We start from the raw sequence: 25,932 nt of genomic DNA, 5'->3' as shown, positions 1-25,932 counted from the left end.
AAGCCATGCTCTTCTCCTCTCCAAGGAGACACACAAAAGTGTCATTTCTCCCTTGTGCATACACGCAGACACACACACACACTCCCTCAGACAGTAAACACACACATTCACTGTGTCTCTCTGTCTGCAGTCTATTGCAGTTCTCTGACCTTTTCATGCCTTGAGCTCCACGAAAACGCTTCTTTTTCCCTTAAATTAAAACACATACTACCTGGTAATGTCTAAATGTGTGTGTGTGTGTGTGTGTGTGTATGTGGCAAGAGACTGAATTCGTGAGAGATACATATGCATGTTCATGTGTATGTCTTAGTAGAAACCTGCATGCGTGTGTGTTTGTTATGATTGCTATTGTTATGCTAATCTGTCAGTCTGCTGCCAGCCCCCACTTCCAGATCCTTTCATTAGCATTTCTGAGGAGAATCAGGGCAAAACAGAAACAAACAGCAAAGCAACAAAACAACCCAACATCGACCCCAAGCCCACTTGTCACCGCCTTTCATCTCTCAGCCCTTTCAAATTGTTGTATGTGTCAACATGCATTCGCTAGGTGGGAGGAACTGGGACGGAAAACTAGGGGAGGAAAATGCCGCCTCAATCCGTCAATCAATCTGAAATTTGTTTATTTAGCACTTTCTGTTGTTGACATTGTAAATTTACAGTAGGAATGAAAACAAGACCCTTGAGTTTTGTGTTTGAGTTTCCTATTTGTTCTTTAAAGGATCTTATTGGCTTCACTTGACACTTGGCCCACGCCTGAACAGTAACTGTAAACTCAATTTAGAACTGTCACAGTCACTGTTTTTATTTTATGTGTCAACAAGGTGGCACAGGAGTTCACTGCTAGGGTTAATTCCCACCTCTCTCACAGCCTCAGTAGACAGCTGCTTGAATGTATGTTACTTGCTCAGCTCCAACCAACATACAGACACAGTTAGAGACTAGCTGGAGAGCACAGTGGAGCATTTATTAGCTGAAAAGCTTTTTGCTTTTAGCTGCCCAAAATCTGCCAAAAAATTAGGAATCAATCCAGGTTTTATTTGTATGTTACTGTTTTCAAAAACCCCTGTTGCTACAGTAAACAGCAACTTGTTAAACAACTACTTTTTACCCCCAAATTAACCTGGTCACAGTGAAACTTAGCAGGCTGGCAGCTGTAACCTTTTTTTTTTTTTTTTGCAATCTTTTAGTCATTTTAATGCCAGAGCTTGCCCATCAGGTGAGAAACAAGTTCTCTTCGACTTTCTTGCAGGGTTAAGCACCACCCGAGACAGTTCAGACCTTTTTCCAGCGCTAACATGGTGCTATGTGTCTGGAAATTAAAAAGGCAAGAGAAGGAATATACATTCAATCAGTGACACAGATGGGTCAATTTAACTGAAAAGTTCAACTTTAAAGTCAATTGTAAGTCAGTTATATAGCCCAACATCACAATGGCGCCTCTATGGGCTCTACAGTCAGTACACCCTCTGTCTCTGTGTCCATGTTAGTGGGACTGATTTTTGCAGTTTTGGTTACCAGAAGCATGGTGCAATCTGGAAATGAGTCTGGAGCAAGATAGAGACATTATTAATACCCACGCTGTTGACTTGTGAACAAGTACACAAAGCCCATCTCTCAAATTAGAAACGCATATGGAACACACATACCGTTCCTGCTGCTGTATTTAGTCTACCGATCGGAAAGACCTCATACATGCATGTACACACGAGACATCAAACCTGAGATTGGTGGTTAGATATATTGCCAACATTAACTTAAATTGAACTGCGCCACATTGTCTGCTTTAATGCATTTTATCTGTGGCCCTACTTCATCCACCTGGTTACAGACAAACTTTCATGGGGCTGCATAATTTCCAAGCAGATACAGCCCCAAAAATCATATCCTAAGTTATGAGAATGGCATTGTTATTGTGTTTGTGTGATGGCTGACTTTGCAGTTCCCATCTTTTTTGTTTTGTGAAAGAGTAGTGTGAGGACAGCAGATTTGCATGGAACATTGGGTCACTCCCTGGGGGAAATACTCAGGCCCTCTCGGAGGGACAAACAGGTGAGGGGCAACTTAAAATAAGAAAGAGGTCAGTGGAAAGTACACAGAGAGAGGAGACAGGAGACTGCTTTAGCGATAGCTCAGTTCAGGTCGCTGTCAATCTGCGTCTATCTATATGTGTTAGCAGTGTGACGTTTTGGGTTTGCACAATTAATGGACTTGAATTAAAGCACAGGCACACTGCTGACTGCAAAACATCTGAATCCTGTCATTTTCCTGAAAAATAGCCACAGGTCCATGTGCATTTTAACAGCATCAGTTCCTAATGTTTATAACAATGTGATGAAAGGACCGTTTGGTTCTTTGAAATACCTGCCCAAATCATGGTATAGTCATTTGTGTAATTTTGGGTAATATCCAGGATGGAGTAGGTCCGATATACATGACTATTTATTGAACTGAAGCTCAATTCTGAGGCTGTGCTATAGATATTAAACTATAAATATAATAACTTCTGATCAACTTCAGGTTTAAATTAATGTCTGTTTAGTTCCACCCGCGTAAGGTTTAAGATATGTGTCTCACTAAAAACCCAGTGTTTCATCTGGATGGGCATGGTTTTTTTAGGTTTGTTGTATTAACCTTACATCTATGAGCATGGAAACTGATAGTTTGCCTTGTAAGACCGTTCTGGTGGTTTTATGAGAAGAGTTCTGGTGGAAAGCCTTTAGGAAGTCAGGTGATATGGTGTAAAGATGAACGAAGATGAAAATGACAGGAGTTTGCGTCCTGTGTGTTGGTTGAGGTTTTAGATTAGGTTATGTTATGTTCAGACTCAGTACAACAAAGCAACTCTGTGAGTTTTAGGATCATGGTTTGGATTTAAATAAAATGTCAATGTTCACCTTTGATTTCACGTCACAAAAAAATAAAAGTCAGGCACAGGACACTCTGTGACACTGGATGTAAGGCAGCACCCTCGGGTTTGGATACAGACAATTACTCAGTTCAACCGACACACTTCAAAAGAAGAATCTTTATTCCAACACGTACTGTCATACAATGTACAACCTAGTGAAACTAGTAATCTGCATCCCCAGGGTGCAGTGTGCAGCCAACATACAGCGCCTAGGGATAATTGTGTACTCGCTCATCTCTAGTAATAACTGTTAGTGGGTGCCAAGACAATCATGCACTAATACATCTGATTTATTGTTTGTCATACACAATCCACATTGCCAACACACAATAAATTTTCTACCTGAGCTAACGAACTCAACTGAAGCTGAATTTTGTATTTCATTTTGTTCAGATGTTTTTTTTTTTTTTTTGATGATATAGATAGATACACTTGTACATTATACAAGGTAAGAAAGAAGTAATACACCAAAACTGGGGAAAAAAAAACTGTTGGACATTATATTCCAGGGAACACTGAATAGCATTAATTAGAAAACAGCCCTGCAGTGGAAATATGGCCAGTGAGAAGTAAACAGTGGCGGGGGCAGGTGTAAAACCAGAGGGTAAAAACAGGCCTGGTCACATGTTGTTTGTGTGAGTACAGCTCCTCCTTTTCTCATGACAAGTCATTATGTGTCCCTGGACACAGTCAGAGGATTGGAAAGATGCTAAGAAACAACCAACAGTACTGTGCAGTAAATAAGGGGATTGGTGGATGGATCAACAGATAGACACGAAATACTCTCCCTGATATATCTGATGTACAAATGAATCAAACCTGATTTGTTTATATCACAGTAAACAAACCTAACAAGATGGAGAATAGGGCTCTTAGATTCATTATTTATTAATTTGCACCTTACACTTTAAAAATGCACCAATCAATATGTTTTGTAAAACAATGCATTAAATGAATACTGGTTCATTTTCTTTTCCAGCTTTTAGTGTTTCGGTTCAGTTTCCCTGCTCTAATCGTTATCGTCTCCAGGTGTAGATGGCAGCTCTTGCAGCTGAAGGGACATATTTGCCTTTAGAATCTGAAAAAGAGATTGAATAGTAAACCTAAATTTGCCAGATGGCCAGAAACACTACTCCAAGTAAATGTTAATGTTGTTTCCTGTATACGTATAACCACACTGCTAACACTTTTACCCTATGAACTTAATAAGATAATAATATTTGAATGTTGTTTACAGCTTGTTTGTACTGCTCCCAAGTGGCCAAGTAACAGAAATAGCTTGGACTTTGACTTTAGCATCACTTTCAGTCAAACTTCACTGCCAGAGACATGTTGGATATGTGCATGCCTCAGTGGAGTTAAAGAGGCTTTGCTCCAGTGGTTCAACTCAACCAAGCTGACAGCAGTCACTTCTGCAGAGACGGAATTTTACTAAATTGCACGGCATTTGTCAGATAATGTAAATCAATACATGACTGGGCCAAAAAAAAAAAAGATTCATGAGCATTAGAACTCTGAAACCTCTACCTTTGTTTACCTTCATCACTGCACTGTAATCTCAGCCTACCTAAACACTGATTTTTTCACCATCACCAAAAATAAATTGATGTAATTTCCTACAGAAAGTAAGGTATTAAAGGTTGAAAAATCTGAAAAATCCAAACCTCATGAAGCCGATCTGGCATATCCGATCTGCTGGCTAAATACCCTCTCTCATGCTGTGGTTTTTGTAACGCAAGCGGAGCTTAATTGTTTAGTATCATGTAAACAAATGCGTTATCCTCTGTGGCTTTGGTCACAATGGGTTTATATAAATCCCCATCTTCCAATTACACCCATGAATAATCTTCATACAACATGAATGTCAAGCTTATTTAACTTTTTATCTCTGGAAATGCTCATTTATTATAAATCATGAAGGGTGATTAATACAAAGGATAAAAATATTGCACAAGAGAGATTTAGCTCTAGTTGCAATATATATACATATACACTGTTTGTTGCCATTTCCTATTAAGGGGTTCTTCAAATACACTCATGGAGCTTCTTAGTGAGGACTATGACCCATCAGTTTTTCAGGTATTTCATTCAGCAGGAATTTGAAAACAGATATGTGTCACAACTTCTTTCTGCCATGTGTTTCTTTCAGGTACATCACCCAGCAGGGTCATAAGTTAGAGGTTGGGGCTCCCCGGCCTCCTGCCACCGTCACTAATGCTGTGTCTTGGCGGTCAGAGGGCATCAAGTACAGGAAGAACGAAGTTTTTATGGATGTCATTGAGTCAGTAAATCTACTGGTGAGGACAATGTTTGCTTTGTCAACATCATATCTTCTAAAAATCTAAAAATATTGACTCTGCAAAGAAACAGAAAGACTCACAGACATCCTAGATGTCTATCAAATGTGTCTTCTTATCAACCCATTCATGATTTTCCCTGCTGATATTTAGCATGGAGCCTGAACAATATCAGACTGCTTCCATTATCAGAATGCGGTGTGCCCATGATTTATCTCATCATTCAAATAAAACGCTTAATTTACCATCAGATTAAATTGTATAGATCAGTGAACAGCAGCATGTTGCAGACTTAATACAAAAGGTGCACCATTCTGTAGATAATCGCTGCAGCGTGCTTTATTTGTTTTTGATATTACTCTTTCAGTAGCCAGTAAGGAAAGACTCTGCCAGGATGTGGTCCTGTGATACAGAGCCTGACTGATGTTAGGTATTTGAGGCTGATATTGATAAGTAGCAATCGCAAACAGGGCTGCAACTAACGATTATTGATGATTCATCTGTGGATTATTATTCCATTTACTGTTGTAGAGGAGTGAATTATTAATCTATTTTTGTAGCTGTAGTTACAAATCCTATAGCAACATTAGTGACGATACATGCATTACTGACATATAAACTGTAAAAGGATGCAAAGTCTTCATTGTTACTAAAAAAGGATTAAACATTTAAGAACATTTAAACATTTCAGTACTTAATATTAATGAGATAACCTGTATGCTTTACAGAGCTAATAACAGCCACAGAGTCAAGCCGTTACCTGTTTGTTTGTCTGAGCAAGGTAAACAACAGAAGCCTTACGAGTTCATCTGCTGCCTGTCTGCTGCTTTCAGCCTGGGCAGCATAGATCCGTAACATGGCAGACCTGTTACACTGCCTTCATTGTGATACAACTAGTGTTGATTTTTTTATTTTTTTTTTATTTTTTTAAGCTCTCTGTTGTGGTTGTTTTTTATTGGTTTTCAAAACTAGGTCACAGGGAGCAAAACAAAACAGTATACTGTAGATACACACAGCAAACACTTATCCCGAACTCTGAAAGAAATATGAGAGACTCATCCCGTCCCATCCAGTATAAGATGAGTATCAGTTTTAATTACCAGCTCTGTGCAGAATAGATGGGTTGAGTGTTTCCTTGAGGCCCCGTTGGTGCGTCGCTGCTAAAATAGTCTTTCAAAACTTCAAAAGTCTGGCTTGTTTTGACTCCTCCAAACAGTGGCTCTCTTTCCTTGAATTGAATTGTGGAGGAAACACTCTCTAATTATCAACAATGCTCCATTCTTCTTCCACAGAATATTTTTTCATAGTTGTTTCTTCATTGTGTGCAGCCAGGAGTGACCTACTGTATACAGTAATGTATCTCAAAGGGTCATCCTTTTTCTGCAAGCGAGAATGAATTCTCAAAAATGTGACTGTGCAACATACACAGCTTTGCTAAACAAACGTCACATGATAAACATCACATTATTACATAGACACACAAAGTAATACTCACTGATCAATGTGTGCTAATGTGACATTATTAGGCTACATGAGACACAAATTTAGAGGAAGTATCAGATATCCCGCATGAACATGATTTGTCTCTTGAGCTAAAAGGGAGAGAGTGACTTTCCTCTGAAATTTCATGTCCTTCAAGCAACAAGGACAACAGGTTTGCAGTTTTTTTTTCTTTTTTTTCTTGAGTCAAAGGAAAACTGAAATGTTTCTGGAGAGCAGTCGCCATTGCCTTTTCTGTGACCAGGGACTGTATTTAATGTTTTCAGAATTTCTTTACCCTCTTTCACATCAATGCCTCGCTCATATTTCTCGCACTGCATGCTGAGAGCTTTGCAGTCGGATCTGGGTATCGGCCGGTTTGTTTATTTCCCCCAGTTTATAAGGAGAAGTCTTACTGCTGATCTGATCTGTGTATCACTGTGGAAATAAGGCAACCTAAAGTCCACATTCATGTAAAGCTAGTTTACTTCCAGGTGAACTTTGAGCAGATTTGATTTTAAATTATTACTTCATGTTTAACATAATGCTTTGCTCTTTTGTCTGTAGGTGAATGCAAATGGCAGCGTCCTACGGAGTGAAATAGTGGGCACCATCAAGCTCAAAGTGGTCCTGTCCGGGATGCCTGAACTCAGACTGGGCCTCAATGACAAAGTGCTCTTCGAAATTACAGGCAGTGAGTAACAGAGTCAGTCTCAAGGTCTAGAGTTATGCATGTCTTATTTGTGTAAAAGCATTTTTAATGAGGCAGTACGGTCACATTGAAGGTGGATGGATCTTTATTCACTTTTTTTTGTGTGAATTTTACATATGCACATAAAAGAGTAATGTCATGTTTGTCTGAAGTGGAAAAGTTTGTGTATAAATACGATCAAAATATGACGAAGATTTGATCATTTTTCGTGAAGCATGTGGCTTCCGCCCCCTGAAGATTCCACTCCAGATTGCTCCACACATCTGATCTAAACTTTCTCACATTAACTCATGAACCAAACAACGATGTCCCATTTCCAATGTGGCCTGTTTATCACCATTTAAAGTTCCACTGGCGCTCTTTTAATTACTTCATCTTGTTGCACCGTCTTACTCTGCATTTAATACTTGTACTTCCTCGTATCTGCTAGCAGATAGGGTTCATAAGTTCACCTCATTGTCTGCCTTCTCCATCAGAGTGACTTTGTACATTTTGTTTCACACACTGAGCTGACAGTGGCAAACTGTTCGCGACATGCGAGAGGAATATTTGCAAGATTTCTCTCTGATTTCTTTATCTCACGGGGCCAGGATTCAACAGTTTTGATCCTGAACTTGTAAACTCCCAACAGTGGATGATTTCTTATTTGATATACTGTATGTAATAATTCACCCTAAACATACATTTGCTTAGTAAATTTGCGAGAACAATAGTTAAATAGCAAAAACAAAAACGTGACTATGCTGCTGGTTGATGGTCGAACACTTGACTATTTAGTCTCCACTCCTTGAACTCACCCACACACTCTACCTTCTCTTCCTCTTTCTGACTAAACCCCTCAGTCTGCAAATCCCACACCCAGCTTAGCTTTCATCCTTCCTCATCTTCCTTTTCCTTCCCTCCTACTTTCCCAAATTTTTCCCATTAATGTGTCCCACTGCTCTATCTCTCCTTGTCTATTCCTGCACCCTCTCCTCCCTCTGCCTCTTTTCCCTCTTCTCCTTCGCCTACATCTCTTCCCCCCTGCCACTCCTTACTGAAGGGGAAAGGCTCCATCGCTGTCTAGCCTCTTTGCCTGTGAGTTAATCCTCACCCCGGGCTACAGCCCTGCAGATGAAAGGTGAGGGTCTGTGTATATCCTGTATCTGCAGCCCACAATCCCCCCGCTGTGTGTTGCAGTCTGGGAAATAACATTTCCTCAGAAAGAAAACGATCAGAAAATAATGATCAAACAAACACACTGGCAGATACAGCAACACACACCCACTGGCTGTTTATACAAATATGAAAATGGGCTTGCACTCTCATCCTCAGCAGTTTTTTTTACATATCATTTCGCAGTAATTTAGTGTTTATCATATTTGCCTGATCTGCACTTTTTATCACAGCTGGACGCAGCCAGAATGTGAGGAGTATAAATCATTTAACACTGCCCTCTGCTGGCAGAAGTCCAGTATGGTTACTAAAGGGAACTGAGAGAAATATCATACAAGTTACATCCAGAGCATGTTCTAATGAATAACTGATGTGTGAAGTTAGAGTGAACAAAAAGCATAGTTTTGAAACATCATTCAGTCAAGACAAATGTGTTTTTTAAAGTATCTGGCCATCTATAACGGTTGAGTGACTCCACCTGCCCGCAGTGTCCCTAAAATTAATAACCATTACTGATTAGTTGTTTGTTTGAATGTTATGAGTGTGTTTGGTTTGTTTTTTGCCACAGGATGATTTTCCAAAGACTCTCAGCCTGTATGAGCACATTTGTAGACTATTTACAATCATTTCAATCATCAATTAATCTGCAGATTGTTTTCCAATAAATTGTCTCAGATATAATTGACGCCCCAGGTGACATCTCCAGTTTATCATTTCTTTGTCAAACTGACAATCCAAGATGCAGATATTTCCAGTTATACTTTCACATCATGTCTTTGCTTTTGAGAAGACAGACCCAATAAATATGAAGCATTTTTTTCTTGAAACATTACTTAATTTTCTTTTCAGAAAGTCCAATAAAATAAGTTGTTCCCTGTCCTTTCAGTTTTTAAATGCCTCTGTTAAATTGTCTTTTCTGCCCTCCATCTCAGTGACATCACAGCACTGTAAAAGGCTTTGGACAGACGCATTTACCAAACGTCATTATAAAAACAGTTCCCTGTGCCCCCTCTGTCTCGTTTTCTACCGTGCGACAGCAGACAGAAAACAGATAAGGTTCCTCCTGTCTGCTGCTGTGTATTAAAAGCACAGAAACAGGTGAGAGCAGCTTTAAAGGTGATCACATGGGACACCGCTGCATCTTCAATCGTCACCTGACATGCACACGCACACACACCTATCACTTCCTTTGGCCCCTGAGGTCCTAGCAGTGATGGAGAGTGTCCCATATGACCTTTGTTTCCTGTCTTCTTGATAATGCTGCATCGCAAGCCTGTGTGTTTGTGTGTGTCTGTGTGTGTCTGTGTGTGTGTGTGTGTGTGTGCGTGAGAGAGAGAGAGAGAGAGAGAGAGAGAGAGAGAGAGGACGCTTTAAAGGGCTTCCCTGCTTTACTTGTATAGGTGTGTTGTCCTCTCCTTAGACTTAACCTTAACCAGTCGCCATTCACGCATGAGGAAATGTCACACACACAAAAGCAAGCACGCAAGCGCACACACACAGAAGCAAAATCAATTGAGAAACGAGCAAGCAGCAGGCAAACATGCATAAATCAACACACGTACACACACTCGAGAGAGAACAATGAACAGGGAAGGCGCTTACGCAAATACACACAAGCACACACACACACACACATTCTGTCAGACTGGTCTCAGTGCTGGTCCCTGGTTGCCTTCAGAGCAGGTGAGGCTTTAGTTGATTTTTGAATGAGGGATTTAGTTGAGGGTCCACAGGCCCACAGTCATTAGAGCAGTTTTCCACTGCTCAGCACCCTCCATTAACCAACCAGGGTGGAGAACATCAGCCTCTCTCCGGCAGGCTACTGATGCCGCCATTGAGGAGGTTGCGCTTTTATCTGCCTGTTGCTACACCCTGGAGAGGAGTAGTCTGGGAAGGTCTAGTTTTGTTTCACGGAGAAAACGATCAACCTGACACAGTCTGCTGATTTCAGTCTATAGCTGCCTCTGTAGTACTCCGATAAGGTTCTAGAGACAGAGAAGTTAGATACTAGATAGAGCACCAACTATATGCTGGTAGTCCTTTTGGTAAATATACTCTCATGCTATTTCGATTCATCGATTTACAGAGAATCAATCAACCACAAAGTCACATAGATATCAAGCAAAAATGCCCCATACTCACTTTTTAAGCTTGTAATGCTTTACCTAGCCAAAAAGCAAGGAATCTCTGTCTGTCTGGATGTCATATGCATATCTCAGGAACCATTCATCCAAATTTCACACTTGGCACTTGTTGCTGAGGACCCAGGGTAGTGCCGTGTCAATCTGGTAAAACTGGACACATGACACGCTCAGTATGAATACATTTTGAGTAATGATGTGGTCAACACAAGTTTTCTTTTCATCAGCAATATGCTGAAGTGTGATTTCACATTTCCATCAGCAGTAGTACACTAGTTAATGTTAGTCTCAAGAGCTAGAATGTTGACCATTCAGCTGCTCAGGATGCCTCTCTTGCTAGTTGTTGTGGTCTGGCTTGGGAAATATGGATGTAATCATTCACATTTGAAGTCATAATAGTAATGTTTGATGTTGCAGAGGCAGCCCAGATGTGTCTTTGAGAGGTTTAATCTCAAGGTTTATCTGTAAACTCCTCACATTACCAGATAATCTGTGCCAAACACATGTTTTGGATGAGCACTGCACTAGTATTAATAATGCATGTTCATGTTTTGGATCTGGTAGCTGCAAATAGCATAGTTAACTATTAATAACTACACTTAACTGCTGATGAATACATAATGAAGTATGTTTTGATCATAATAAAGCAACAAAAAAAAGCTTAGTAAAGGTTTTACAATAACATAAATGACAAGTTAATTATTTTTTTTATGATTTTGTTATGGCATTTTAAACTTGTGAAAAACTGACAAGGGTGTATTAAAATATTGAAAAAGTTCTTATCTGTGATTATAAATGTTTATATATAATTTAACAATAAACTTCATTATGATGCTCTCTTTAACACACATTTCAACGTATTACAATGATCTTGATACCCAGCTACTCTTTACAGCATGTTCTGATCAATAATAATAAAAGTACTATTAATAATAATAAACTCAAAATAATAATAATAATCTCAAAACAAGGAAGTTTACCATGTTCAATGGAGATATTATGATTTTTTTCTGTTGTTTTATAGACAAGGAATTAATATCTCTAATACTCCTACTGACTTTTTGTCCAGCTTAGAGGTGTTTAATAACACCTTGGCTGACATAAATGGTTGTTTACTGAAACAGTCACAGTACTAATGATATAGTAGGAAAAACAGCGTGACATCTCATGTTGGCAATGGGACTTCCGTGTAGGTGTATTTCACAAAATAAGACCATAACAAAAGACCTGTATTAGTGTAGGATTAATCTCACAGAAAATAGAACAGAAGCTTTTAATTATTTTATTTTATTTCTTTTTGCAGAGTAATGAAAAATCTTGTGTGTGCCTCTGTCAGAAGAGTTTTTCCTGGCTGATTGTGCAATATTTATCTAGTCGTTTGCGTGAGTGCAGGTGTAGATGTATTTGTGAGGCAGCTGAATGGGCCTCACTGGGAGAGAAGATGATGGCAGCAAGTTTTGAAAGCCAGCTGTGCATGTTTGTATGTGTGTGCGCATGTGCGTGTGTGTGGCAGCTGAATAACTGTTCAGTGGGGGACAACAAGAGGGCAGATGGATTTGGTAGCACACTGTGCGTACAGTGTGTGTACGTGCGTGAGTGAATGTTTGTCAGTCATCATTACCTTGACCTTGATTTCCCCAAGGCTGCCTGGAAGGCTCTCAATCTTCTTTGTGTATTTCTGTGTGTGTTTGTTTGTGTGTTCTTTACGTGTGTGTGTGTGTGTATGTGTGTGTGTGTGTGTGTGTGTGTGTGTGTGTCAGGAGAGAAAAGTAAGACGGTGGAGCTGGAGGATGTGAAGTTTCATCAGTGTGTCCGTCTGTCACGCTTCGAGAACGACCGCACCATCTCCTTCATTCCCCCCGACGGCGAGAGCGAGCTCATGTCCTACCGCCTCAACACTACAGTGAGTGGGACACGCTGACAAATATCTCTGTTCAACCCACGCGCTCCAGCCACCTACACACCAAGAACACACTTCCCATTTGTCTCACAGTGAGGTGTATGCGCAGATGTTCCATCTTATTTTCTCATCTTCTTGTGTGCATGTGCACAGTGATGACACATTCAAGGGTACACATTGGCTTATCACAAACAATTAACTAATATAGTGGAGTTGATTTAATGGTCGAGGTCGAGGTGAAATTCATCATCCCACAAAGGAGAATTCATGTTGTCACACACGTTTTTGGCTAAAAGACAGAAGTCAACTATAAATGCACTAACAAGCATATACACACAGTCTGTGTATAATCTAAATATACAGTACACAAAATTCAAATATTAAATGTTGACAAACAGGCAAATATAATTCAAAGTATGCAGATATATGTATTTTTTTGCCTAATATTATTTTTTTATGTCAAACATTTTTTGTCATATTGTTTTTTTTAATATGCACAGTGTTATTTGTTCTAATTCTCTTCCCAGTGAAGTTAACTGTGTGAAATATATTATAGTCTTATATTTATTGTTAGTGCCATTTATGATGGTAAAGTTTTTTTGATGCAGTCTTCTGAAAATCCCATATCAGCAGGAGGTTTCTTTTACTGCGTTGATACTACTACATGTTCTTATTATTATTTATTAACAGTTGTAGTTAATTTCAGATGTGATAGCAGTTGGAGATCTCTGAAATTAACAGCGCTTTGTACTACAAAGTGCTTGGGCTGGGCTGACAGGGATTTCATGGTGCGTTCATGTTCACCTCATGAGTCGATATGTGAATAGCCACAAAGGTTTTCTAAAAAGGAAAGTTCTACCTTTTTCTTATTTTACTAAAAATACACAGGCCTACATCCCTCATTGCTTTCTTGTTCTTTCACTATGGTATTTTTAAAAAGTTCACACTAAATCATGAAGATCCCACTCATGTCTTCATAGGCAGGTTTTTATTCTTCTGAAAAAAACCTTAGCAAATTTTAATCAGCAATCTCACTAAGACTATTGTACAACAGAGGAAAAATTACCTCTCTGGTCATGTTCAAGTTGTTTTCCAGCAGCATGTTTTAATGTTTAAATTGTAGTAGTACTGATGATAATGTCAATGGTAATCTTTACTAGAGGGCTGATCAGGTTTATACTTCGTGTGTGTGGTTTCTAGAATAACAGAGAAAAACAAACGTAAGACAATACTAATACTATAATGTATGTATAACTATAATGTAAGACATGAAACACAATCAGTTAGATATGGACAAGGTCTTGTGTCCAAAGGGTGTCAGTACAACATCAGGTATCTGTCTCAAACGATAATAAAGTGTACAGCCAAACTACAAACTCAGAATGCTCCTAGTTTCCACAACTACACTGAACTTGAACACTAAGAAATCAACAGTATGACTGTAAAAATACGTCCAGGTACAATGAAGACTAATATGATTAATATAAGTAGCTGTTCAGTGCGCTTCCTAGTTACATTTCGCCACTCATCCTCACATACTTGTATGCATGTTGTCCAAGGATACTTGATTGGTGTTTCTGTGCCTGTGAGTCTTCTTAACAGTTATTGTCTCCCTTGTACAAACACAATCTCTCTCTGTCCTTTCCACTGTGTCACTCTGGTGATGTGTTGTCGTAGCGATGCAGTCCAGCTCAGCGATCACCCCTCTGACCTTGTCCACTCCCTTGCTCTGTCTGACAGGTGAAGCCTCTCATATGGATCGAGAGCGTGATTGAGAAGTTTTCTCACAGCCGCGTGGAGATCAAGGTGAAGGTAATGATGAGCGACACACAAACAGACACACACACCATGTCCTTATCCACTCATCTGGTCCCTTCACCGAAACTTATTTAGTATTTATGACACACACTTCTAGGGTGGATTAACGCTTACCATCTGTTTGCGGCAGTCACGGCCACACAGACTCAGAATAACAAGCTGCGCTGTGCATAAAGTCATAAAGTCCTCCTTGATTTGAATTTGGATGTGCTTGCTCAGGTCTCTGATGACATTTGAACTCTGTCCTCTGTCACCTTCCGCAGGCTCGGAGTCAGTTCAAGAGCCGGTCCACTGCCAACAATGTGTCCATTCTGGTGCCAGTGCCTAGTGATGCTGACTCACCCAAGTTCAAGACCAGCACAGGCAGCACCAAGTGGGTGCCTGAGAAGAACGTGGTGCAGTGGAACATCAAGTCTTTCCCTGTTAGTGTCAACAAAATACCATAGTTCATAGCCTGTTACATATTTAGTGTATGTTGATTAACTGCACTATTATTCTAATGCTATCAGGCTTTAAAGGCAGGGCAGCCTTAATCTGATGTCTAATCAAAATCAAGTCAGTTTAGATGACCCAACATCACAATCACCTCAGCTCATCCTCTGTCATTGGACCCTCGATTCGACTGAGGAAAGATTCGCCATATTGAGGAAAAAAAAAACAACAGGGGAAAGAAAGATGGAAGAAACCTCAGGAAGAGCCACAGAGCAGGGATCCCTCTGCCAGGACAGACAAGCGTGCGATAGATCTGACAAAAACTATACAAAATATACAAATATATAGTATATGATACACTGTGTTTTTTTACAAGGTACTTTTCATTTATTGAATATTTCATTTTTTTTGTTTTACTGTATTTTTATTTTCCACTGCAGTTCAGAGGCAAATATATTTAAAATATCCATTTAGTGATTAGTTACTTTGCAGATGCAGAATAAAAATACAAAATATAATGAATCCTCATGTATGGATGATTATGAGTTAACGTTTTGATGCCAGTGTAAATGCATAAGCTACCTTGCAGTTCATAAGATTCCACTGTCAAAGAAAAGAAGAAAAAACACCAGTCCAACAGGGCATTTCAAAGTTTTGAGCAGCAGTGTACATTACTCTGAAACGGGGCTATCCACTCGTCATCATGTGTACTTCTATTCTAACTTTACTTGAATGTGGGACTTTCATTTGTACAACAGAGTACTTCTGCACTGTGATGTTGCTACTTTTACTTATACTTACATACTGTACTTACAGGTCATAGTAGGCGTTCCACCACTGACGATACCTGACGTTTACATAAGCTTGTACAAACCCCAGTGTCAAGAAATTAAGTTGTATCTTGACTCTGACAAGTATCAGAAAACAGCTATTTATCACATCATGATCAGCCTTCCCACACACACACAGCCACGCACGCAAGCACACACACACACACACACACAATCACATCTTATCTCTCATTTCCTGCTGTTCCCTTCATAATTCTGTCTTTAGTCTCCGCTGTCGCCAAACTCTTCAAAGGGAAATTTAAAAAACTCGTCGAGCATTAATTCAGTCGGGTTTCCTTTTATCTGTCAGGTTCTGATATCCCCTCAGTAATTCATTACACCTTCAGCCTGTCAAGGAGGGTTAAGAATTGCCATCACTGGTGACGTATTGTTATCCGGCTCGTGTATGACTGCAGTGCATCTTTCTCTGCCACTGTCAACCTTTGGACTCTATAAAAGTGCATGTTCTCTCAGGAAGTCATACTTACCTTGTAATGTTTGCTGTAAGTCCAGGGAAGCAGAGATGAACAGACTGATCGGACCGAACTTATAGAGTATAATTCTGTTTGCCATCAGCTATTTCATAATTGTAAATCTTTACATCGTTTACAGATTAATAATGGGTATGTAATGGGTATGTTATCCCGAAAAAAAATTCTTATCAGCTGTTGGCATGGATATGGATAATAAGATTTTCCACAACAACTTTATAATCCCAAGGGGAAAAAAAATGTTTTTAAAATATTTTTCAGTTCGTTAAATGTTCTGAAAACGTATTTTCCCAGTCAGCCTCTGGCTTTGATAGATGGGGTTCCACATGAGATACGGTTATCTGCCATTCTCACAAACACTGACTGTATGAAATATGGATGGTTTCCTCATGAGTTTATGGTCTGGGTAGTTTACGGTCTCAGGTCTTTTTCAACACAGATGGTCGTTTTAAGTCGTTTAAGAGTCCTATTTAGAGTAAAACAGTGTCGCTACCATGGTGTGTCCTTGGGCTCTTAGTCAAGATATCCTCCCCAGCTCCACCCTCTTGTCTGAAGTTTGGTCACTTCTGCCTCATTAAAAATATTTTTAAAAAAAAGTAGTCTGGAAACCAATGTTGATCTCACTTTACACTTGGTCAGCTCCTTTCACTGGTTTCACTGGTGTGCAAGGCTGGAAAAGGATTTTACTTACAACAACAAGCATTTGAAAACCTGTACTGACTGGTTTGTTGTTTTTGTTTCCAGGTTACTATCAATCAAAACTGATAAGACTATAGCCACCGATAAGACAACACAGTCCTGTTAAAAAGCTTTGTTTTTAAGACAAGATGATACCTTTGATTGTTGTTATTTACTCCCAAATCTTAAGGAGAAATAGTCGTTTAAAACCAAAGTTTGAGGAGCTTTGAAGTGAAAGTGATAACTGATTTGCAGAAAGTAAATCCAAAGTACAATCATTCCCTGTACCAGCAAGTGCCTAACACCTGGCACTTGCTGGTATGAGAAATGATTAACGTGTTGTTTTTGTGTTTATAGCCTGAATGTGATTGCCAGATGCTAAATCCCATAAATTGATATCTGATTCACCTTGATATGACTGGGGAGTTGTCTCACGTTGCCACGCATATAGAGTTTGTTTTGTTTTTCGAACTGAACAACCCTGTATTAATTGGAGTTACACGCTTGGGAGCAGAACTCATCAAACAAACTAAACTGTTCTATCTGAAAGGCTCAGAGAATTCATTGTTTCACCGCATGCAGTAACAGCTTTGTCTCTCCTCTGTTTTCACATGTGTAGGGTGGTAAGGAGTACATGATGCGGGCACACTTTGGGCTTCCCAGTGTGGAGAGTGAAGAGATGGAGGCGAAGCGACCAATCACAGTTAACTTTGAGATCCCATATTTCACTGTGTCCGGGATTCAGGTCAGACCCTTTATTAACACACATTACACAGTCTCATTTCTTAGTTGTTGTTTTTTAACTGTTCTACACACATTTTGCACTACAGAGTGGCTGCAAATGGCCATCCATTATTGCTAAACTAATTTGATATATTGCTAAGTCCTCGCATGCTGCAAAAATTCCATCAAATGATAATGACAATTGAACATATATGAAATATATATATGATCTCTCCCTGACTGTAACATGCTTAAAGGAACTGTTCACCCAAAAGTTAAAAATCAGTCATTAACTATTCTTTGAAAGTCTCAGTCTACAAAATATTTCCGGACCTTCACACCAGACAGCGTTGCAGCATTCTCCTAAACAGCCGAGGTCGATGGTGACTCGTTTCAAAATATTTCAAAAGCTACTGAAAAAAACAAAACATAAAATAGTTCCATACAGCTTTTCAGCTAGGGCTGCCCCCGACCAAGGATTTTCTTGGTCGACCAGTGGTCGTCGTTTAGAGCGATTAGTCGACTAATCGAGGCATATACAGGGTTCTCCTCAGACAGTGGAACAAGGGCTCAGCGCCACTACACTCATTTTCAATGTTATCTGCTTTATAGCCGGTGTTTGTGGGCTGCTGCGGTCTTCTCAACAAAAAAAGCCCTTCAGCCTTTTATACACAGGCCAGCCGCCACTCACATAGATTTTGACTTAATTTTGACAAGACACGGCTCCAAATGTTTTTTGTTTTTTTTTTCCCTGCAACCAATTGACCAATGCAATTTTGGTCAGCTAATGAGATTTTGGTCGACTATTTGGGGGCAGCCCTATTTTCAGCCATGTTGTGAAGCTGCAGAAATGTTTTTGGGAGGGCAAAACTGTCATTCCATCTGCAAGGGGGTGAGTAGATAATGACTCAGTTTTGCATTTTGGGGGAACTGTTCCTTTAAGATTCTGTAGCTCAGCAGGTAGAGCAGGTCGGTTGGTGATCGGAAGGTCATTGGTTCAAATCCTGGCTACCCCAGGCTGAGCTGAGCTGTATGTTAAAGTGTCCTTGAGCAAGATACTGAACCCCAAATTGCTCCTGAGGGCCCTGTGATGAGTTGGCGACTTGTCCAGGGTGTACCCTGCCTTCACCCGGAGACAGCTGGGATTGGCTCCAGCAACAAACCCTGCGACCCCTTGAAAAAAGGATAAAGCGGTTACAGACCATGACATGACAGTGTATTATAATAGTGTGAATAGTGTCTCTGTCTCAGCCGCTCTGCCCCCCATCACTTGTTCCTGCACTGTGTAACTTCAGTGATCACAGCCTTACATACGTGTTTACTTCAAGATACAAGTTTTCAACACATAACATTGTTATGATGTAACAGTCATTGTTACAGACCTGGGATTTGTATTTACGACAGTGGTGTTGCACTGCAAATGTATGCATAATGTTGCTTTAATCTTTCTGTGTTCACTAGGTGCGTTACCTTAAGATCATAGAGAAGAGCGGCTACCAGGCCTTGCCATGGGTGCGCTACATCACACAAAGTGGAGGTGAGAACAAACACCCTAAGATAGACTTCGAGACACACACACGCACACACACACACACACACACACACACATACACTACCGATTCTGATTGTTTTGAACTCACTCTGGATGATATTTTGACCGAGGTGACAGGAGGTCAGGGACTGTGCTGTTAAAAAACTAAGGCAGCCGCCTGTTGAATTTTAATCCCCCGAAAAGCTGCTTTCAAATAAGTGTTTCTCTAAAAATTAACAATCAAAAGTTCAGCTGAAGTCCTTTAGTATTATTTATTTACACTCTAAAACTCTACTAGCCTACCTCATCAGGACTGTGTGAGTGTGCTTTGATAAGTGGCATCTCCCACAGAGAAGAACACATAAAAACAACACATGCTAAAATATATGAAAGATGAATGTTAATAACAGATATCATGTACCCACACTGTGTTGGACTTATGAACTCCAGTTCAGCTGTTGCTGTTTCCAAAGTTCAAATCCATTAGCAAATCGGAGGTTAGCACGAGGTTAAATATGATGTTTTCACTTGCGAGAGCAGTGTCAGGATGAGTCTCTCTGCAACACTCTTCTGTGAGTGCCCTAGGAGTGAACCCAGCTGTAAAACATCTATCATATCCATTACCTGGTGCTATCACCATGAGTCATGGCCTCAGGGGCTTAGACTGACACCAGGATGCAGAAGATAGAAACTTTACAAGCCTGCTAGCTTGTGGCATAAAATTCTTCTTGTCTCAGTTGTCCACACTTGAACAGGGGTACTGTAAAGCTGAGAGAATGCAGTTTGCAAAGTTGGCACCTGGGATCTGTAGATTCAAACGCTGCCCTGGGAATGCACCCTTCTGCAGCACATCTGTTATACTCATGGGTGACACCAAGGGTGACATCCTGAAGAGTTATTTCTGTGTTTGTGAGCTTTGAACTTTTATCAGCTTCTGACTAGACATTTAAACTGGAATAGAGTAAGAAGCTACATCTCTGCCTTAAACACAGGCGTGATATTTGGACAGATCACACATCATTGCATATCGCCGCATTACGCCTACAGTATATTGATGAGACTGCAGCAGAATCCTCCTTACTAGCTCACTAGTTTCAATAGGGGACAAATGGAAATGATATGGAGATACCTTCACTGGACAACGGCCAGAAATCCTGAAGTGCCATACCTGCCATACGCCCCAGGAATGAACCTGACTCTATAACATCAGTCATATCCATTACCTGGATGTGTCAGGTACGATTCAGGGGCTGCGGAGGTTGAATGATGCCACAAAGTGCCAGGAGGCTCCCAGGGTGGCAGTCACCGAATGCCAAGGTTACTATCGCATTGCTGTAACATCAGCAAGGACGCAAAGGAGAGAGAGCAGCACAGGAAAGAGGAGGAGGAGAGAAGAGAGAACAGAAGTGATGAAGTTAGGCGGACGGGAGAGAAGGCGTATCACCTTTCTTTTACTGTTCCATCAGCAACACGAAGGGAGAGGCAGACGGTGACAGTGATCACATTTCAGTCAGCGCTACATGCAGACACACTCACACTGATTAAACAATATCTTGATACTGTAGACTGACTGTCCTGACTTATTAATGAGTGATGAACAGGCATTTAGCGGCCGTACTTTACAGCAGTGACGACTGACGACAGCACGGATATCAGACTGTCAGTGGTCAGCATGTGATAAGGCAGCATCACAATGCACAGATAATCATTTCTCATACCTCATAACTCATAGCGTTCCCTCACTGTTTACTCCTTTACTACAGGAAAAAAAATGAATCAATCTACATTTTCATTGAATCTCTACCTGGCTCGCAGTTGGCTTTCTGGTTTATTTCTACCACATTGAATGGGCTTGAGGTCAGAGCTCTGTGCAGGCCAGTCAAGTTCTTCCAACACAAGCTGGGAAAAACATTACTTTATAGACAGCCAAAGTCCTGACGTCATCTCTGAGCCAACGTCTGTTCCACCAGCGTCTGTATCTCAGTCCAATCTCTCACTGAGCATTTCATTCATTGGTCTTGGATGCTAGTGTTCATATTCTAAGTCAAATTGGCATCCTCCGTGCCACTTGTTATGAACGATTGAAAATGTTCAGATTTACACAACAGTGTTGACTAAGTCTTTGCTCAATGGCTAAATGTTGATGTGATTTTGAGTGAGGGTTTCTTACTGTTCCTCTGGAACAAAACCAGGAAAAGAAAGTTGCCTTCCAAAACCACAAAGTTGGACCCAAACTATTAAATAAGATATCACGGTATGCTGTGGCATAATAATTTCCCTTGATTGGAAGGTGACAAATCATTAAAAAAATTACCTGAGACAGAGAGTACACACAAATGATTTTGGCAGTGTAATGTGATCTTATTATTAGAGAATCCTGGATGCACATATGCAACTTAACACCACAGTAAATCAGATTTTATTCAGAATTTGCCCTTTGAAGATTGTAATATTAATGATATTTATAGCAATAGGCCTAAATGTGACATTTATGCTCCAAAGTCTGGCACTGCAGAGAGGTACCTGTCTATCAAAGAAAGGAATGTGTTAAATATTGGTAATATGATTTAGTAGACTGCCACTGTAGCCAGGACTTGTGCTGATCTTGTTTAGGGATTTAACAGGGCAGGTATTGGCAGTGATGTGATGTGCTGAGGTGATGAGGGGAAGAAAGCTGTGTTAATGCTCTGCTGTTACATTTCTTGGCAGATTACCAGCTCCGGACAAACTAAAGGGCACAGATGCTGCTAGACGAATGGATATCTTCTCTCTGTGTCTGTCTTCCTCTCTCTCTGTATCTCTGGCTCCCTGGTCTGCATTGGACAGCAGAGGACAAGTGCAGGAGGACACATGATATTTTTCCCGCCCTGAACAGAAACAAGACATCATCTCCTCTCAACTCAGACGGGAAAGGCTGTTGCATCACCTTTGACCTGTGATTTTTTTTTTTTAATTTTTTTTTTTTTTTTTAAGGTTCCTCAGGACTGCAGGAAAACATTTTAATATGTGAATAATGAACTGATGACTTTGTGTTGCTGTTTAGTTCTGGTGTCCCTCGCTTTTAACGCAATATCCCTCAAGGTTAATTTGAGCAGAATTTGGGGAAGAAGACGTTAATTTTAATTTCAGAAAAAGAAAACTTTTAAATATTACAAATACAACCTTTTTTTAGGGTGACAGATTATGTGATGCCATTTTACAGTAACTTTAATACTCAAAGGGCCGTGACATTGAGTGTGGGTGATTTTTCTAAATCCGAAGTTTGCCATTGAAACCATCAGATTTGTTTCTTTACATGTCGCTCCATACAGGATTGAAACCACTATACCACATTTTAGCATTGTCAGCATCTTTACCTGTAAGGGGTTTTATTCCCCCTATGTTTTGTCCCTAATATCCGCTTTATTATCCATATACAGCCCATTTTAACTCGGCTGTTAATCTCCACTCCTCTCGAAGGCATACATTTCACTGCCACCTCTATATTATATGTTGATTGCCTTAAAAAACTGCCTGTGTATCCTTACCTTTAGCACTGTGAAGTTAATCCCCAGTGCAGTGAAACTAACACCAGCGACCAGATCAATGATTAATAAGGCACAATATTGTCAGAGGCGTTGGTAGTGTAACTTAATACCTTCAACGCACTCCCTTGGGGCCTGTAACCTTGTCCTTGTGCTCGAAATCGGCTTGCAGCTTTTGAGTCAGAGACTGAGGGAATGAGCACAGTGCAGAATTTTTTTTGTCATATTTGTATCTGTTGTTTATACTGCACTAGTCAGTCCCCTGTGGGACGAGTCTGAAGGACAGAACAGCGGGTCAAGGAGGAGTGTGGGCAGGACAAAGGTGAAATAACCTGAAGGGATTTCTTTTCAGAGTCTGAGAATATTGACAATATGTTGGGGGGGTAATTGTTTCTCCATGTCTCTTTTTTACATGTCAACCTCTGCAGGCCCCTATATGTCTTCAAAGCAGTTGGTGGTGTAATTCACTCCCTCTGATGTGCATGCACTGCAGCACATCAGTTCAGCTGCACTGCCAGCAGCACAGAAGAGAGTCCTGTGTCGATTTATTGCATCTCTGCTGTTAAGTATAAAACCTTCTGTTACAATCATTGCATCATCTCTTGTGGGGACATTTTTCAGACACCAATGAGGATTGTTAATGCGTTTGTGTGTTTCCACGTGTTGTCATTAATTTATCAGTGGTTATTTGTCAATAGGAAGCAAAGGGATATATTTGGAAATAAACAATTTTTTGTATCTTGTTTTGGAATACTCTTGTTTTTTTTGTTTTCTGTCTAATTCTCTAGAGTGTTTCAACAAATTATGATGGATGACAAATGTGATAAACTTGCAGCTCAGAAATGTAGCACAAGAACAATTTGACCTATTAGGGTAGATCTACTTTGAGCTCCCTTAAACCCCGATATTTAACACCTGGAACATACAGTGGCAATAGACAGGATTTTGCTTTAAAATGTCATTACTAACTAAATGTTTTATTTCACACTGTAATAGCTATGGAATAATGACACCACTGGCATTTAGATTGGTTCCCTATAAACCTTACATTCAGTGTGCAGAATTGTCTGCCACAGGGCACGAAATCTCCCTTGAAAATAACGGATGACTGGCAATCAGGTCAGACTGGCAACCTGGCACCATTTCCATCAGATTTCACATTCCTGTTATAGACTTAAAGCAACAGTATGTAACTTTTTTTTTACCTTAAAATATCAGCATCATATTCATTTTGATGGTACAGTGTCATGTAATAAGGTATATCTGTCTCAGCCACTCCACCCCGCCATCACTTGTTTCTGCACTGTGTAACTTCAGTGAGAGGGTAGGATCGCAGCGTTACTTACATGTTTCACCAGCAAGGGCAACATCATCAGTGAGATGTTCGTGATAGTTCGTTGAGGTGGAGTGAGAGTGCGATGTTGCTGAAGTGTTGAGCGGCTGCGGTGTTAGAAAGGCTTTGTTAGGGATCCATGGCAGGTCCTGCGCTGGCAGACCACCAAAAACCTCCCTCAAAGTCAGAGATAAGACTGGCCATGGCGAAGATCTTAGTAATGCAGGTCTGTATGCTAAATATGAAGCTAAAACCAGCTGCAAGCATACCATCAAGGAGGGACTGTTTCCAATCCCTCCTTGATGGTATGCTGATAACAAAATCCTCCCTCCATCATCTCTAAAGCTCACTAATGACAGTGACAAACATTGAACTACAACTATTTTACTTCGTCTCATGCTTTTTGACCTTAGCTTGCATTGAAAGGTAGACTGGATACTACATGGGAATCATATGTGCCATTATGCAAGCTAAACAGTAGATAACTCAAACAGGATCATACCAGTGAAGATCGCTTTAAAAAGATACATTTGATTTATGTTCAATAATTTACTAATATTACACCCACAGCTGATGAATGAGAGCCAACTATGCACTTTAGAAAAGCCAAAGTTCAGTTTTAAAGTCTGTCACAGGTGTGCTGCCATAGCCTATGGTACAAATACACATTTTGAAAACTTGCGTCTTATACTAAAGATATACTTTCATTTGGGAAAAATATATCTTATTTTCATTTGGACTCAGGATAGGTTCTATCAGAAGACATTTTGTCTGGTTTGAATTGTTTATGTTCCAGTCTTCTCCCTGTCTTGGCTTGGCAGAAAAGCTTTGAAATCCTCTCCTCCCACACACTCCTCTCTCCTCAGTATCAGACCTGCCTCTCTCTTCTGTCTGCTCACCTCGTCTCGCCGCCATGCACGAAAACACAACCTGACACTGCGACTTTAAACTGTAGGTCAAAAGAAAGATTTCATGTTAAGTGAGGATTACAGGATTTCTGCGGTTGTTTAAAAATGCAGCGTGAACCTTGTTTTTTGTTTCTGTGTGTGTGTGTGTGTGTTTGTTAGAGAGCGTGGTGCTAGTCTATACCAGTCCCTGCAGATCGCTGCCTTGTGCATTGTGCCTTCAGTGTACTGTCCGTCATCACTCCAACAATGTTTAACTGTGTGACCCCTTTTGTCTCAAGGCAATAGGCTGTGGGCATGTGCAGAAAGATAAATAGGCGTCACTGACACACACACACACACACACACACACACACACACACACACACACACACACACACACACACACACACACACACACACACACCATCCAGACACAATGCAGGACCTTTTCCTGAGGTTCTTCCGCAGGGCAACGTGAGGAAGGACTCTCAAAGGCTTTGGACACATTTTACAAACAAAAACAACTTTCATATGTCACTGTGCAGTTTTTCTTGAATGTCTTTTCTCCAACAGAAAAGGGGACATTTTTGCTTTGAAGTGAACGTTTTAGAACTCCTGGAATCAAATGAGGCTTAATAATAATGCAGCAATAACAGCACACTGTACTCCAGGGTCAGGTATTATTACGTAAAGATGATGAAGCATGCTGACAACCCAGTTCAAACTTTTGCAAGTGCACTGAAATTCTATCACAGGCAACTCTGATGTAATGGATTTAATTTCCCTGAGTTTCTTCCCCTAACAGTTATTTCTCCGTTTTCTGCTTCGCGAGGGACGATAATGAGCTGTTATCTGAGACAACAATGCGTCTGATAAATCAGGAGTGCTCGGACCACAATTGTCAGCCTCACACTGAAATTAGAGCCAAACTGCTCGTCATGAGTCATATTCAGAGATATAACTGGGCTTATTCAACATGATCCTTTAATAAAATAATGTCCACTCTTCTGTCTTTCACTAAAGCGCTGCAGGGAAGATACTTTCATTAAAGTCAGCTACCACTATTACCTAAATCAGAGTCAATGTGCTGCTG

General features: G+C 40.3%; 1 protein-coding gene across 1 annotated transcript in view; it reads left to right on the top strand.

Moving 5' to 3' along the window:
* The window catches only part of ap1m3 (adaptor related protein complex 1 subunit mu 3), a 33,659-nt gene extending 10,297 nt beyond the window's left edge, over nucleotides 1-23,362 (top strand). Inside the window, exons 5-12 of the mRNA XM_037114349.1 lie at nucleotides 5,058-5,205; nucleotides 7,252-7,378; nucleotides 12,453-12,595; nucleotides 14,333-14,404; nucleotides 14,674-14,832; nucleotides 17,461-17,586; nucleotides 19,026-19,101; nucleotides 21,805-23,362. Coding sequence (XP_036970244.1) covers nucleotides 5,058-5,205; nucleotides 7,252-7,378; nucleotides 12,453-12,595; nucleotides 14,333-14,404; nucleotides 14,674-14,832; nucleotides 17,461-17,586; nucleotides 19,026-19,101; nucleotides 21,805-21,827 — 874 coding nt within the window. The 3' untranslated portion in view covers nucleotides 21,828-23,362. The remainder of the gene's footprint in view (nucleotides 1-5,057; nucleotides 5,206-7,251; nucleotides 7,379-12,452; nucleotides 12,596-14,332; nucleotides 14,405-14,673; nucleotides 14,833-17,460; nucleotides 17,587-19,025; nucleotides 19,102-21,804) is intronic.
* The last annotated feature ends 2,570 nt before the right edge of the window (nucleotides 23,363-25,932 follow it).

Source organism: Acanthopagrus latus, chromosome 11, assembly GCF_904848185.1.
Source record: "Acanthopagrus latus isolate v.2019 chromosome 11, fAcaLat1.1, whole genome shotgun sequence".
In the NCBI taxonomy this organism is placed as follows: Eukaryota; Metazoa; Chordata; class Actinopteri; order Spariformes; family Sparidae; genus Acanthopagrus; species Acanthopagrus latus.
Note: the sequence above shows the minus strand (reverse complement) of the source record. Positions and strands in the feature narration are given on the sequence as shown.